The 16,038-nt window shown below is 47.8% G+C and overlaps 1 protein-coding gene across 2 annotated transcripts; it reads right to left on the bottom strand.

Moving 5' to 3' along the window:
• Positions 1-2,358: 2,358 nt before the first annotated feature.
• LOC105096829 (zinc finger protein 850-like) lies at positions 2,359-15,209 on the bottom strand. 2 transcript variants are annotated; one of them, XM_064489935.1, is made up of 3 exons: positions 14,730-15,209; positions 12,701-12,827; positions 2,359-6,636 (listed from the first exon to the last, which is right to left on the bottom strand). In XM_064489935.1, exons 1-3 carry the CDS (start codon positions 14,760-14,762, stop codon positions 3,788-3,790), a joined length of 3,009 nt encoding a protein of 1,002 aa, XP_064346005.1. In that variant the 5' UTR covers positions 14,763-15,209; the 3' UTR covers positions 2,359-3,787. The 2 variants fall into 2 exon arrangements, with proteins under 2 accessions (XP_064346005.1, XP_064346006.1); XM_064489936.1 differs by lacking the exons at positions 12,701-12,827; positions 14,730-15,209 and adding an exon at positions 6,910-7,371.
• Positions 15,210-16,038: the final 829 nt, after the last annotated feature.

The raw sequence follows: 16,038 nt of genomic DNA, 5'->3' as shown, positions 1-16,038 counted from the left end.
TGAGGATACAGCAAGGCACGGACATGAACCAGGAAGAGGGTCATAGAGGGTTTTGGGTTTTTTCATAGAAAGTATTATACCATGAGGATATTTCTATATTTAAGATCTATTTACTTTAAAGAATTTTTTTTTGCAAGTAGCAAAGTCCCTCCATTTCCCCCCAGCTTTATACATGAATATGAAAAGCTCCTGATTTCCACATTGCCCGCCCCACCCCACCACAACTCACCCACAGGCGCAGCTTGACCTGGTACAACACAGCCACCGAATCAGAGAGAAATACTTACATTGATAAACAAATCTATGGTATTTTGTTACAGCACCTCAAATAGACTAACATGGCAGGTTTACTGGCAACAAATGCCCTTGGTTTTTGTTTTGTTTTGGTCTGTTAAAGGGTTTGATTTCCTTGCACTATTGAAGGATAATTTTGATAGTACAGAATTCCAGGTTGATTTTTTTTCATATCAGCACTTTAAATACGTCACACCTCTCCTTGCTTCCATAGTTTCTGAGGAGATATTAGATAAAAAAATTCTTAAATTTGTTCCTCAATGAGTATTTTCCCCCTCTGGCTTCTTTCAGGATTTCTTATCATTGATTTTCCGTAATTTCAAAATGTCTACAGGTAGTTTTTGTACATTTCTCCTGCTAAGTCTCCTGGATCTGTGCTTCTTTGTCTGACATTAATTTTCCTCTTAACAATATGTCTTGGACAACACAATCGCTACAGACATTCAGTCTTTACTTTGCTCCAAAGACTGAATCTCTGATTCTTCCCTCAGAGGCTGACACCTGACTTTTCACTTCACTGAGGGAATCCCAGTGTTTACACCATGCACGTTGAGGGCAGGAGGTGGGGAGTCGTCAGCAGGTCACCAAGCCTATAGGTTGGAAGAACTGTTCAGCAGTGCTGAGGGAACGCCAACGGCAAGAGGGACTAGAATTCTGGGCAGGGCATCGCCTTAGGGATGAATGGTAGAAAGTTTACCCACAGAGGGAGAATTGGTTACACACTCAGAAGGGTCCTATCTAAACTGCCTTCGCAGGGCGCCAGACACTTCTCCGTCTCCTAGGTTCCGGCCCTACTCCTAACCTATTACTGCCCCACCACTACCAAGGTCACACTCCAACCAGACTCCATATACCTGACTAGGATCACCACTTCCTCACTGTCACCTCTAAGATGCGACCTTCAATCAGACATGGCTCATGTAGGCCTTGATAGAAAAAGCCTCACTAGGTTTCCTCAGGATCCAGAGGCCCTTCCACCTGATGTTTCTGGACCTGAGTCCTCCTGAGATACCTCAAAAGGTAAGGAGAGGCCCACGGTATTCCCCTTGCCCTATGGGGTGTCTGGAAAAGCAGCCACAAGTGATGGTGAAGTCCATGAAGGGGAAATACTAGTGGGAAACCATCAGTCAATAATCACAAAAAAAGAAAGATGAAAAGAACTTTGAAGAGTGTTCAGAGGATGAGAATCCCTTACAAGGAATCAGATGAGGCCAGAGGGAATATGGCTGTGCAGGGGATCTTCCCAGCCCCCCACTTCATTCCCACTCTCCTCCCACTGCCCCTCTGGGGAGGCTGCATATCGGCTCCAGCACCAGATGGCTACTGAGATGAGGCCACTCAGGGATTCTACTGCCCCTCCCAGGGTGTGCAGGGAGGTCCCTCCCCTCTGGCTGGTCAGGATTCTCTCTTCAGCATGAGGCCGCTGGCATCTCCAGCCACCTCCCAGTCCGGAAACCTGTTGTCCGCCTGGCCTTTTCAAGTCTCCCCTCACACAGGCTAAGTTTAGTTTTCACCAAGCACCCAGGGGACCCCAAGGAGAATTTCTCAGCTCCTTCTCTGAGTACATCCCACTTACACGGTGGGAGAATTTATACCTTGGAAATTGGCAAAACCTACAAAGTGCAGCTAAATTTATTGCTTTACTGAGTGCTGGGACTTAAATGATGGAAACAGCAAAAACATACTGAAAAAAATTGGGAAATGATATGATCAAAAATTGTACAATAGATGTCTACGTGGTAAACAGCACATTATACAAACGTTCAAGGTCACAAATCTCTAGGGAAGTATAATGAAAACCAGAGAGATAGCACTACTCATTGACTCAAAGGGCTGACATTCCGGATTGCCACAGGGAGCTGGGGTGTAGCTCACCGGCAGAACACATGCTCAGCATACATGAGGTCCAATTCCCAGTATCTCCACTTAAAAAAAAAAAAACCGCTTATCATGGACTTTGAGGAACTGGAACTCTCCCACAGTGCTGATGGGAACGCAAAAGGGAATAGTTCTTTTCGATCAGTTTCTTACTCTCAAAAAGAGTTAAACATTCACCTGCCCCATGACTCACACATTGCACTGAGTTATCAATGAAAGATAAAGGAATCATACATCCATATAAAGAACTGACACAAATGTTTGTAGCAGCTTTATTTTCCATAGTGAAAACCCAGCAAAATAACACCCAGAAAACACCCAGGAAAAATATGAATGCATAAACGCCCAGTGATACACTCAAGGAATACTACTCAACAGAAAATAGCTAAGTCACTCATATACATCGCTGATGAATCTCAAGTAACTAGGCAACAACGGAAATAGGAAGAAAAAAAGAGTAAACACTTTATGATTCCAATCAGATAAATTCACGAAAATGCAGAGGTATTTACTGTAAGGGAAAGGAAACCAAATGATAAATGGAGAAGTGAGAAGGGCAAGGGGACATTAGAATAGGACATGAGCTAAACGTACCGCAACAAACATGGGCATGATCAGGACTGTGGTGGATTCAGAGGCTCATTCCTAGGTGAAAACTTATTAACTTGTATATTTCAAATATATGCAGCTTAGTACATGTACATTATACCTTGATAAAGCTTTAAAAATTGGCTAAAGATGAAAAATTGGTATATCCCACTCTTTGGAAAACAGGTTTGGCAACCCTGTATTGAATCCACCAACTCTCTCCGACTGCCCGCTGGGGGTCACTCGGAGCTCAGTCGCAGCAAATCCAGGGAGCAATGAAGTACACTTCTACTGGAGGCAACACAAAGGCGGCCTGGGTCACAACAGCCACAGCCTCCTTCTCCTTTTTGTCTTGCCTCTGCAGTGAGGGCCTTGAGGTCAGATTCACTAGCCCCCACAGAACCCAAAACAAAACCTTCCACATATATTGCATGACGGTGACTCCAGCTACGCACAATAAACACACCTGGAGGTCCCAACATTTGTGTACAAACCGATCCTGCATGCTCAATGTCACAGGAACATCTGGGTGCATTCTTAGAAGAGGCACATTCCATCTAGTTGGCTGCAGCCTCCTCCACTCCCTCTTCGACCAGTTCCTGCACTGATTATGGTTTCCACTGGACCCAGGGGTCTTACAACTAGCACCATTACCTCTAAGAATTGTGCACATCAGGAAGCATCAGGTTCCTTGTAGACTGGGGGAGCACAGGTCCATCAAAAGTCTCTGAACACCCCGTAATCTCTAATTTAACAAAAGGAAAAAACTCATGCCACTCTCAGAAGCACCTGGAGTGAGAGTCAACCCAGCCCTATGGCCCCCCAGTTTCCCCAGTGTCCTTACACTGAACAAGGAAAATGCACATTCCCTGTACATTCACGGCTTTCTCTACTGAGAAGTCCCCAACATTGAGAAAGATTTGCCCGTTAAGACATTTCCCACATTCAGTGCACTCTTAAGGCCTTTCTCCTGTGTGACTTCTCTGACGATAACTGACGGTGGAACTACCGGTAAAAGATTTCCCAGTCAGTGCATCTGAAAGGCCTTTCTGCTGTGAGCCCTCTGGTGATAACGGAGGCTGGAGACAGCGGTAAAGGATTTCCCACATTCACTGCACTTAGGTCCTTCTCCAGTGTGAGCTTTCTGATGACCACGTAGGAGGTAATTTAAGGGAAAAGATTTCCCACATTCAGTGCATTTGAACGGCCTTTCTCCAGTGTGAGCACTCTGGTGATAACGGAGGTTGGAGCTAGAAGTAAAGGATTTCCCACATTCACCGCACTTATAAGGTCTTTCTCCAGTGTGAGTTCTCTGATGAACACGGAGGAGGTAATTGGTGACAAAAGATTTCCCACATTCAATGCATTTGTAAGGCCTTTCTCCAGCATGAGCTCTCTGATGATACTGGAAGCTGTGACTAAAGGCAAAAGATTTTCCACATTCACTGCACTTATAAGGTTTAGTTCCTGTGTGAACATTGTGGTGTTCACTAAGCCTACACTTATTATGGAAGGATTTCCCACACTCACTACACACATAAGGTCTTTGTCCTGTGTGAACACTCTGGTGTATTCTGAGACCATTTCTACGGATAAAGGATTTCCCACATTCACTACATCTATAAGGCCTTTCTCCAGAATGAAGTCTATAATGAATACGCAGAGCATCACTAGAGATAAAAGATTTCCCACATTCACTACACTTATATGGCCTTTCTCCTGTGTGAACTCTCTGATGATAACACAGATTGGATTTATTAGTAAAAGACTTCCCACAGTCACTGCACTTATAAGGTCTTTCTCCTGTGTGAGATCTCTGATGATATGTGACAGAAGACTTAGACATAAAAGATTTCCCACAGTCACTGCACTCATAAGGATTTTTCCCAGTGTGAACTTTCTGATGGGAACGGAGGTTGTATCTATTGGTAAAAGATTTCTCACATTCACTGCACTTATAAGGCTTTTCTCCTGTGTGAGATCTCTGATGATACGTGACAGAAGACTTAGACCTAAAACATTTCCCACAGACACTGCACTCATAAGGCCTTTCCCCAGAATGAATTCTCAGATGGTAACGGAGGGCGTTGTTACTGGTAAAACATTTCCCACACTCACTGCACCTTTTATAAGATCTCTTTCCAGAATGAACTTCCTGACGGGAACAAAATCTGGATTTAAAGAGAAAAGGCTTCCCACATTCACTGCACTCAGAAGGCCTTTCTCCAGAGTGAACTCTTAGATGACTAAGGAGGCTAAAACTAGTGGTGTAAGATTTCCCACAGTCACTGCACTCATAAGGCTTTCCTCCTCTGTGAGATTTCTGATGGTATCTTAAGGCAGACCTAGAGAAAAAAGATTTCCCACAGTCACTGCACTCATAAGGCCGTTCTCCAGAATGAACTCTCTGATGACAACGGAGGAAGTAGTTAGTCTTAAAGGCTTTCCCACAGTCACTGCACTCATAAGGCCTTTCTCCAGTGTGAGATTTCCGATGATATGTGAAAGAGGACCTAGACGAAAAAGATTTCCAACAGTCAACGCACTCATAAGGCTTTTCTCCAGAATGACTTCTCTGATGGTAACGGAGGTTGGAACTAAAAGTAAAAGACTTCCCACATTCACTGCACTTATACGGCTTTTCTCCTGTGTGAGATCTCTGATGACGTGTGAGGGCAGCCTTAGATGTAAAAGATTTCCCACAGTACCTGCACTCAGAAAGCCTTTCTCCGGAGTGAACTCGTAGATGACAACGGAGGTTAAAACGAGTGGTGTAAGATTTCCCGCAATGACTGCACTTATAAGGCTGTTCTCCTGTGTGAGATCTCTGATGATAAATGAAGGAAGACTTCAAGTTGAAACATTTCCCACAGTCACTACACTCATGAGGCCGTTCTCCAGAATGAACTCTCTGATGACGACGGAGGAAGGAGTTAGTGGTAAAGGCTTTCCCACAGTCACTGCACTCATACGGCTTTTCTCCTGTGTGAGATCTCTGATGATAAATGAGGGCAGACCTACAGCTAAAAGATTTCACACAGTCATTACACTTATAAAACCCTTCTCCAGAGAAAACTCTCTCACGTGGAATCAACTCAGACCTATCGGAAAAAGACCCTGCACAGTCACTGCACATGGAGCTGCTTGCACCATTGTGCAATTTCTGGGGATAAATGAAGTCAGACTTGTGGCTCAGGGATTTCCCACATTTGCTGCACTTGTCCTGTCTTGAACCAGTATACATTTTCCCATGTTGACTGAAGGTTGAGTTTTGCCTAAACGTTTTGCCACATTGGTTAAACACATGAAGCGTTTCTCCAGAGTGGATTCTATGGTGCATAACAAATGAGACTTTGTACCTAAATGTTTTGCCACACTCACTGCACACAAAGCGTGGCCTTTCAGTGTCGACACCCTGGTCCTGAACAAGTGTGTGTTCAGGGCCGAGGGCTTTGTCGCATTCTCCTGAAATGGGACGACTTCTGCTTTGTAAAGCTGTGGCTGTATTTGGCTTCTCCACAGTAGGTGTGGCCTGTTGCTGCAGAGGTCTGGCATTGGCCACGATTTTCCCGGAAGTAAAAGGATCATGTGACACGTGGAATCTGTGGCTCTTGAAAAACGAAGCCCCTTGCACACTGCTTTCCAAAGGTATATAGAATTGTGTTGCACACGCCCCACACCTCAACAGTTTCTGGCTGTGTCCTGTTCCTTGCTGCTCAGCCACCTGGAAAATGTCTCTCAAAACAGGACCACACATCTCACAGGGGTGGGTCTTCTGGGAAGACGAAGCGGCCTCAGGAGACCCAGCCTGGGTCACCGCTTCGGGAACAGTCTCTTCACAGGATGTCTCATCACCCCCAGCTCCACAGCAGCAACCTGAATGCAAAGTGACAATCGTGAAGGACACGTAGACTTCATGGGTGTGGGGGAGGGGGGCCGAGCTCACCACAAATGTGTGACAGTCTCACGTAAGAATGAGGGTTTTCACGCAGATGGGATGCTTTTCAAGACTAGGGAACTGGAATTGAGTTTGAGCAGCAGCTGCTGTGCATTACTGGGCCCCTAGAGTCTGACAATGGTGGAGACCTTACCCGGGGAAGGACACAGAAACAGGCTGTGACACAAGGATGCGCAGAGTCTAGTACTCACTTCTCCGACCACAGCTTCCTGTGGGGCCTTTTCCACTGCTGATCTGAACCTCAGCAGAAGGGTGGGATCAAGGCCATGAAAGCACAATCACAACACATGCAATGGCACCAAAACCCTGCATGAACAAAGACACAGGCCAGCTGTATTCATAACACAGCCCTGATGCTACACTGTCCCCAGCTGCCGTTTACCAGGATCAGGCCCCTCCGAGCCCACCTGCCCATGGCTGCAGTCATGTTCATACCACGATGCACAGAGGACCCTTCTCTCTAAGTCCTATCTGAAACCACCTGGGACATGCAGGACACAAGCAGTGAAGGAAAAACGGGACAAGCGAATGGCCACTGCTGTCCCACAGCAACGCAGCACACAGCAGCCCCGAGAAGGGCACAAGGTGAGTGACCTCACCAAAGAGCAGAAAAGGAGACACCATCCTTCACCAGTGACAAAAACAATTCCACGGCTGCCCGGGAAGGAAATCGCTTAGCCTTACAAGGCTCAAGAGTCAAATTAAGAGCTGACTACAACACACTGGAGCATAAAGAAAGGAACCAGCACACAGAAAGGATGGCTGGAGACACTGTGTTAGCACAGACATCTGGAGAACACTAGGAAATAAGGGCTGGGCTGTCACTGGGCTTACTATGTCAGCCACAAGGGGGAGCCACTGCAGCCCTGGTGGCCTGCTCTGCAGGAGACGCCAGCTGCCTGCTCCACAGAGGACACTGGAGCTTGCGCCAGCCAGCTACCCAACAGCCATGGCAACAGCACATGCCCTGGAGTGTCCGAAGCTACAGGGCCACACCTCGGTGAGAGCTGCCGTTGTAGCAATCTAGGATCAGGGCTGCCACCCCCTTCCAACCCTGTGCACGTCCTGGAGCCAAAGTGCTGCACCTACTCTGTGGCTGCTGGCATTCCAGAACCTGCCGCCACTCTGTAGCCACCGCTACATCTCGTACTACTGTGTCTCAGGGCCAGAAGACCACTTCGCTACAGAGTCGCCAGCTCTACCGCCCCCTAGCCACTGTGTTCAGGTGTGCGGCCACACACAGACCCCGGGGCTGCTCCCTGCGTGGCCACATCTCACAATCCAAAGGCAAGGCTGCTGAAGACTAGGCAACGACCCACACCCCAGAACTGCTGTCACCCCACAGGTGCCCGCCTGTCAGACACCAGGGCCAGCACAACCAACAGGGAGCCCAAGAGCCAACTGGGCACCAACATGGATGGATCCCTTTGGCCAGAAGCTCCTCCGTCCATGGGAGAAAGAGTTCGCGAGTTCCCCAGCAGCCTTCCCCACCGCTGTGGACACGCTCAGCCTCGCTGACTGAGAACTCCTGATACCTTCACCGGGGGTGACTTCAGGTGAAGCTCCTGCACTGACACCAACACACCTGGCTCTTCCCCAGAGTCACAGTGGCCACAGACGATCAAGCTGGCACCGCTGCACCCACCACAGGTGGGGTCTTTCCCCACCAACACGGTAACACCCAGTCTGCAGGAAACAGGCTGCACCAACAAATCAGCACACATTGGCGCAAGGCTACAGAAAACCACCACCGCCCAAAATCAAGGAAACGTGAAACCAATACAGAATACCATAATTTAGCTGAAATCACACCCAAGGAAATGGAGATCTACCAAGTATCAAAGAATTCAACGTAAATGTTTGAACAAAGTTCAGCCAGCAACAACATAACCCAGAGAGACAATTCAACAAAATAAGGTAAACAATACACACACACACAACTTGTTCAACACACAGATAGAAATAATACAGAACTAAACGGACTGACTCAGTGTGCACTGGGTACACCATGCAGAGCAGAGTGAGCACTATGCTCACCTAAGCGCTCACCTGCAGGTGCCTGCACTCACTCACCTCACGAATACTGGCTGCGAGGAACAGCAGGATGCAGGAATCACCCCATAATTTCAACCAGTGCTCCTGAGTTTCTGGCGTACCCGATCCCTAACAGGGCACTCAGATAGGAACAGGTGGGAAATGAATCACTGATGGGATTCTTAATGGGATACAACAGGCCGCTAAGATACATCAACATAAGAAGAAATGCAGTGGGGAGGTGGGGATGGTGTATCCCAGTGGGTACAGCATGGGCTTAACATGCACCATGTCCTGGGTTCAAGCCCCAGTATTTCCACTATCAATCAATCAATTGATCAATGAATCAAGCAATCTAATTACCACGACCACCCCCCCCCCAAAAAAAAAGAGAAAATAAACACCTTTATATCTCAAGGAACTGTTGAAAGAACAAACTAAACCCAAAATTACCAGAAGAAAGGCAGTAAGAATTCTCAGGGCAGAAATAAATGAAAGAGACTACAAGACAAAAGACAAGGAGTTCACTTTTGAAAAGTTAAACAAAATTGACAAATCTTTACGTCCACAAAGAAAAAACACTCAGATAAAATCAGAAATCAAAGAGACATTACAACTATTAACACAGAAACACAAAGGAGTACAAAAGACTACTATGATGAGTTAAATACCAACAAATTGCATAACCCAGAAGAAATGGATACAATCCTACAAACCATTTTACCGAGACTGAATTGTGAAACTGAAAAAACAAACAGACCTAACCAGTAAGGAGATGGAATCAATTATCAAACATCTGCCAACAACCAACAGCCCAGGACCAGACAAATTCGCTGGTCAAGTCAATCAAATATTTCAGAAGAATTAGCCCCATCCTCCACAAATTTCCAAACATTGAAGAGGATGAACCTCTTCCAAACTCATTTTATGAGCTCAGCATTACCCTGCTACCAAAGCTACACAAGGACACTACAAGAAAGCTGCAACCCAACATTCATGATCAACACATAAGCAGAAATATTCAGTAAAATACCACAGAACCAAATTCAGCAGCGCAAGAAAACATACACCCGGAACAACTGGAGTCACCCCTGCGATGTAAGGATGCCTCAAGGTACACAGATCAATGCGATACATGCGATACACCTCTTGAGCAGAATGGAGAATAAAAAGCATATGATCTTTGCAATTGATGCAGAAAAAGCATTCCAAAAACTTCGGCACACTTTTATAGTAAAAACTCTCAACAAACTAAGTACAGGAGAAGCGTACTTCACCATGACACACGCCATATATGACAAGTCACAGCCTAGTCCATATTTATAGTAAAAGCTAAAAGTTTTCCCTCTCCAATCTGGAATGACACAAGGATGGACTCTCTCATCACTTCTGTTCAACTACAGGAGTCTACCCAGACCAATTGGGCAACAAAAAGAAGTAAGTGGCCTCTAAAGCTGAAAGGAAGAAGCAAAGTCTTCTCTACAGATGACACTTAAGGACTCTCCCACAGAACTGGTAAGAGTGCATAAACAAAATCAGAAACTTGGAGGATACAAAATTAACATACAAAAATCACTTGAATTGCAGCCCAGTAACAATAGACTATCTGAAAAACAAACAAAAAAAAGAGTGACAGTTTTGAAAGGAAGAAACAACTGCAGTTAACAGCATCAACACCAATACATACTTAGGAAGGAAATTAACCAAGGAGCAGAAAAATGCGTATGTGAAAAAGTGTTTAGTCACTGATAAAGGACATTAAAGGTGGAAATAAATGGGAAAATGCCCAGTGTCCAGGGATTGGAAGAGTTAATATTGTGAAAATGGCCGTAATACCCAAAGTCCTCTAGTGTGTATGCAACTCCTACTGAAATTCCAACACTATTTTTCCCAGAAATAGAGAAAAACTACCTGTGCAGACAACCACAAAAGAGCCTGAACAGCCAATGCAATCCTGAGAAGATCAGAGTGAAAAGCATCTCAGTCCTACCCTCGAATCATATTACAAAATGACGGTAATCAAAACAGTATGGTACTGGCATAAAAACGGACAGGCCAGAGAACAGAAGAGACAGCCCAGAACAAGCCCAGGCATCCGCAGGCAGCTGGCCTTCGGTAAGGGCACAAACCGCACACAGGAGCAAAAGCACAGTCTCTTCCGTGAACACTGCTGGGAAAACTGCATATCCACATCAAACGTATGAAACTGGATTCCCATATTCCAGGACTCATGAAAACGAACTCAACAAGGATTAGACACCTAAATGGAAGAGCTGAAACCGTAAACTCCTAGAAAAACATACACAAGAGGGCTCCGTGACACTATCCTTGGTAATCAATTTCAAACTTTGGCACCAAGGAGGGAAGGTATAACTCAGTGGTTAGACTACATACTTAGCATGCACAAGGTTCTGACTTCAATCCCCAGAACCTCCATTTCCATAAATAAGTAAACCTAAATACCTCTGCCCCTCACCCCAGAAAAACATACAAAATATGGCACCAAAAGCACAGGCACCGAAAGCAAAAGCAAACACGTGGGACTACATCAAATTAAAAGGTTGCTGAACAGCAAAAGAAAAATTCAACACAGTGAAAGAGATACAAATGGTTAACCGGTGCTCACAATCACTAATCCTCAGCGGAAATGTAGATCAAAACCATGAACTGTCACCTCAGGCCTGTTAGAATGACTTAGCCAAAAGACAACAGGAAACATGTTGGCGAGGATGTGGAGACAAAAGAGAACCTTCGAACATTGTTGCTAAAAATGCAAATTAGTGCAGTCACTGTGGAAAGTATTACAGTTATTCCTCAATAACTCTAGGTATATATGAACTAAATCAGTATCTCCATTTTTATTGCAGCATTATCTGCACAGACAAGAGATGGAAACCTTCTAAGGCGTCTATTAGTGGATGAAGTGATCATGAAAATGTGGTATACACACATGCAAATATACGTGAAGAAATATTCAGCCGTGAAAACAAAGAACCCTGTCACTAGCAACAACATAAATAAACCTGGAGGACATTATGCTAAGTCAAAGAAGCCACTCAGACAAAGACACATAAGTATGCTATTACTTATAAGGAGAATCTTCAGAAAACAAAAATAAAGTGAACTCAGAAACAGAAAGAGAAGGCCAGAGGCTGATGACTAGGTAAACTGGGAGATGCTGGTCAAAGGATATACTATCATTTACAAGACCAGAAAGTTCTGAACATCTAATGCACAGTATGGTGACTGTAGTTATTAACACTGCATTGTCAAGCTGCAATTTGCTAAGAAAGTACATCTTAAATGTTCTCACCAAAAGAAAAAGAAAGAACAAATAAATTAAGTTAGCTCACACGTTAACTCCACAGCGATAATTATTTTAAAATAGCTATGGATATCATCCTGTTACATACTTTAAATATATAGAGTTTTATTTGTGCATTGTACCACAATAATGGTGGGTGGGTGGGGACAGGGAGAGAGGATGTCTAAACATCACAAAGAGAACAATACAGGAAACAGTTGAACCGTAGCTCAAAGTCCAGGTAAGTACCCACCATGACAATGGCTGCAATTCCATACACAGGACAAATCCAGGCACATGGAATTGTCAGCTCCAGTTGGGGCCACAGAAATTGCATGGATCTGGACACACTGCCCCACTCAGGGAAAGGGGAACCAAGGTGCATCCATTAGCCTTACTGCAAGACAGCTGACCTCCAATCCTTCCCCATGAGGGTTCAGTACAGCAGGTACTAAGGCTGCAGGAGAGAGAAGAGCAGTGCAAACACCCCAGCCTTCCACCTGCCACAACTCCCCCAGAAAACTGCGGAAGCAAACACTGCCTGCAGCACATTTGAGGACAGAGCACCACCTTCACAAAGGGGAGCGAGGCAGGACACAGAGCCTATGCCACTGGGGAGGGGGAAGCGGAGGGGACGGTCTCACCCAGTGAGGATACAAGTGCATAGTTCTTCAGCATCACATCGAGGTACAGGCGTCTCTGAGCCTCATCAAGGAGCCTCCATTCCTTCCCGGAGAAGCGCACGGCAACATCCAGAAAGCTCACACCACCCTGTCATGAAGGGGACAGACGAAATCTTGAACGTTCTCCCTCTGACAACCCACAAGCCACCTCCCCACACATCTATGCCATTCCCACCCTCCACCGGACCTCCCACCTGACAGAGGATGCCAGGCCCTGGTGCCACTGATGCCCACAGTCTCCTCACTGCCCGTTAATCAGTGTTCAGTCCTCAGCAACAACAGACAGGGGCACACACATGCCATCTCAGCTCTGGGCCTGGCCTGAACGGCCCCAGCCCTCCTGCCAAGCAATTCCTCTTGGATCTCCCAAATCACGCCTGAAAGACACAAGCTCGCGCTTCACCCTTAAGTCTTCAACACCAGGGTCCAGGAGCCATCAGCTCACACCTCCTCTCCATGTGCACATCACAGTGTAGACTGCACCTCTCTCGCATCTTCAGAACCTACCCTTGCACTCCCACAGCCCTGCACACTTCCTGCTCCACACCACAGGAGTCTCCCGGGACACACCCATGTGCTTGGCACAAGGCCTGCACAGAATGCTTGAAAAATTCAACTACGATTCAGCACAACCATGGTCCTCTAATGCACCGAATGCCAGGGAAAGTGTCCAACATTGCACAGAAGACCTCCCCAGCTGCCTCTAATCCTTGCTTCACTATTAGCCACCGGGAACCAAGAGTCAATTTCATACTCCCATGATCCTGCTGCGTTTCTGTACCGCCAGGCTATCCCTTCAGCAGCCACAACGCTCCTCTCTCCACTCAACCTTTGTGGAAACCCCAGCCCTGAAGATCTCCCTACCAGGAACAGTGACGACCATATTTGCCCCAGACCTCTTCCGTCAGAACAAGACTCAAACTACCTGGACCCCATCAAACCTCACCTTAAAATTCTGGAAAGCTATACACTGCTAAATAAGCAGCACTCCCAGCCTCCCTGCCATCTTGTCTCAGTTCCCGCTACCTCTCCCCAGCCATCTTCCATCCACTCATCCCATGGAAGCCTTGGCCACCTGCCCGATCAACTCCTCTCCCACACCGTTCCCACTGCCACTTCACCTCGCTTGCATTTGCACTGCCCAGCAAACCCAACCAGGCACTCAGCGAGAGCCACTTCTTAGCACACACCCGTCTTTTCGACCTACTAATAGCATTGCCACCGTAACCTACGTTCCCCTCCTAATTGTGTTAAACAGCTTCACCCTCGTGCACATAACGGCCATCATTTTTGAAAGTCTCCATCCTCAACGACTTCCCTAGCTGTCCAGACCTGCCTGTCCCGCTACCCGCTTGTTGCCTACACTCACTCTTCTCTGAAACATTTCAGACTCTTAAGAGCGGAAATAAACTTACAGTATTGCCAAGGAAAATTAACCTACTGCTAACGTCCCTAACGAACGGATGGGCCTTCCATCTGTCGCCTACTAGGACGAAAGACTAGGTCGTCCCTCACTACTTCCCTTCTCTCACCAAGAGCAACACCCCCAATTCCGAGAGGCCCTTCTCCAAAAGTGGATCCAGAATTCAACCACTTCTCACACATCCAGTGCGGTCACTCTGGTCCATCAACATTCACTACGACTCTTGCGATTAATCCTCCTGTGCTGCCTGCCTCCTCCCTTCCCCCCTGCCCCCTGCCGCCAGTCGGCTCTGGTCTCTGCAGCTAGATGGAGCCTGTTTTGGTCTGGGTTGCTGTACCCTGGACCCGACTCAGTCCGAACTCCAGCCTTTACATGTACCCTCCTCTCTGCCTGGGGGCCCGTCCCCGCGCCGTCATACCGTCCGTCAGAAACACGGCCCCACGCACGGCCGCCTCCCCGGCCTGGACCCCGGCGCCCGGGCCGCAGGCACGCGAGCAGGCGCCCCGCACTCGGGGCTCTAGTGTCCGGCGGGAGAGGGCGGTGCGGGCCCGGAGGACGCGCGTTTACCTGAGGCGGGTCCCTCAGCGCGGCAGCCGCCATCGGGGTCTGAGGGCGGAGCGGGGCCGGGAGCCGGAGGAGAGGAGAGGAGACCGGGAGCGGCGGGACAGGAGGGGTCCCGGGCGTCGGGTCCGTATCCCGGGCCTGGCGCGATGCCCACCGGGGGGCGTCACGGAGCCTCGGACGCGCCTCGGTGCAGCGGGCCAGCGTCTCCTTCGGACCTTTTCGTTCCCGGCCCGCCACGCAACAGGAGAGACGCAGAAATGAAGGCTACAGGTGTGAGGGCACCCTGGCTGGCTAGGCGGGTGCCCCCTTCCTCCCTCACTGCCCCATGAGGAGCCTCGCCCCCGACAGAGGTCGAGGGAACGGCAGCAGCGGGCCGACTCCGCCGCCGGAGCCGCCAAGCAAACTGGCCGCCGGCAGAAGAGGCCGGAAGTCCCGCCCCTGACGCATGCTCAGGCGGGGAAGGCCCGCATCCTGCTCCCGTATTGGCTCATGCCTCGTGTCTGTCTGCCTTGGCCCTACTTCCGTGTGACGTAAGTCCCGGGGCTCTGACGACCTCAGGGAAGAAAGTTCTCCAGCCTGAGGGCAGGGATGGTGGCCACGAGGTTCCCTGAGGAGTGCAGGAAAGTGATGCTCCTCCCGCGCGAGCCGCTTTGCTCCCTGTTCATGGCGAGGAGAACCGTTGTTTCAGACTCCTCGAAGCTCATCCTGCCTTCAAAGAACAAGTACTATTTTAGACGTTGGTCAGGGAATGCTGTCCGCCTTTCCAGTTCTAAGAGGACGAAGCCCGAAGCCGCTGCCGCCGCACCCCCACGCCCAGGTGTGCCCCGAGCGGAATTCAGGATGGGGCTAAGCAGGAAGAAGTCTGGGCTTTGGACAATGGCCTTAGATAGCTAAGATGCATACCTAAAGGCTCATTTCAAGGACCCCAGATTCTTGCATCTTCCTCTACACAAAAAAAAAAAAGCACTAAGCACTGAAATCATTAACTTGACTTGTCTGTGCTTTGTGATTACCAACAACCTTTTAATGTTTGAATACCTTTCTTCGTTTTTTCTTTTTCCCAGCAAGAAATCTCCTGTATACTCTGGCTCCACCCTTACCTCTATGAAGCAGATCCTCCGAGCTGAGAAGTTAACTCTAGAGCTATACTACTGAGCAAGGGCGCTAAATAAAACTTCTCTCACAAGTTTTCGGTTGTGCGGTTCTCTTTGGTCCACCATCGAAGGAAGTGGAGCATCATTCCATACAGCTATTCAGACGTGATTAAGTCCATGCATGGCTGGAAACGATGTTACTGCTCTTCAAATAGTTG

This window comes from Camelus dromedarius, chromosome 9, assembly GCF_036321535.1.
Source record: "Camelus dromedarius isolate mCamDro1 chromosome 9, mCamDro1.pat, whole genome shotgun sequence".
Lineage (NCBI taxonomy): Eukaryota > Metazoa > Chordata > Mammalia > Artiodactyla > Camelidae > Camelus > Camelus dromedarius.
The sequence above is the reverse complement of the archived record's forward strand: the minus strand, read 5'-3'. Positions and strand labels throughout refer to the sequence as shown.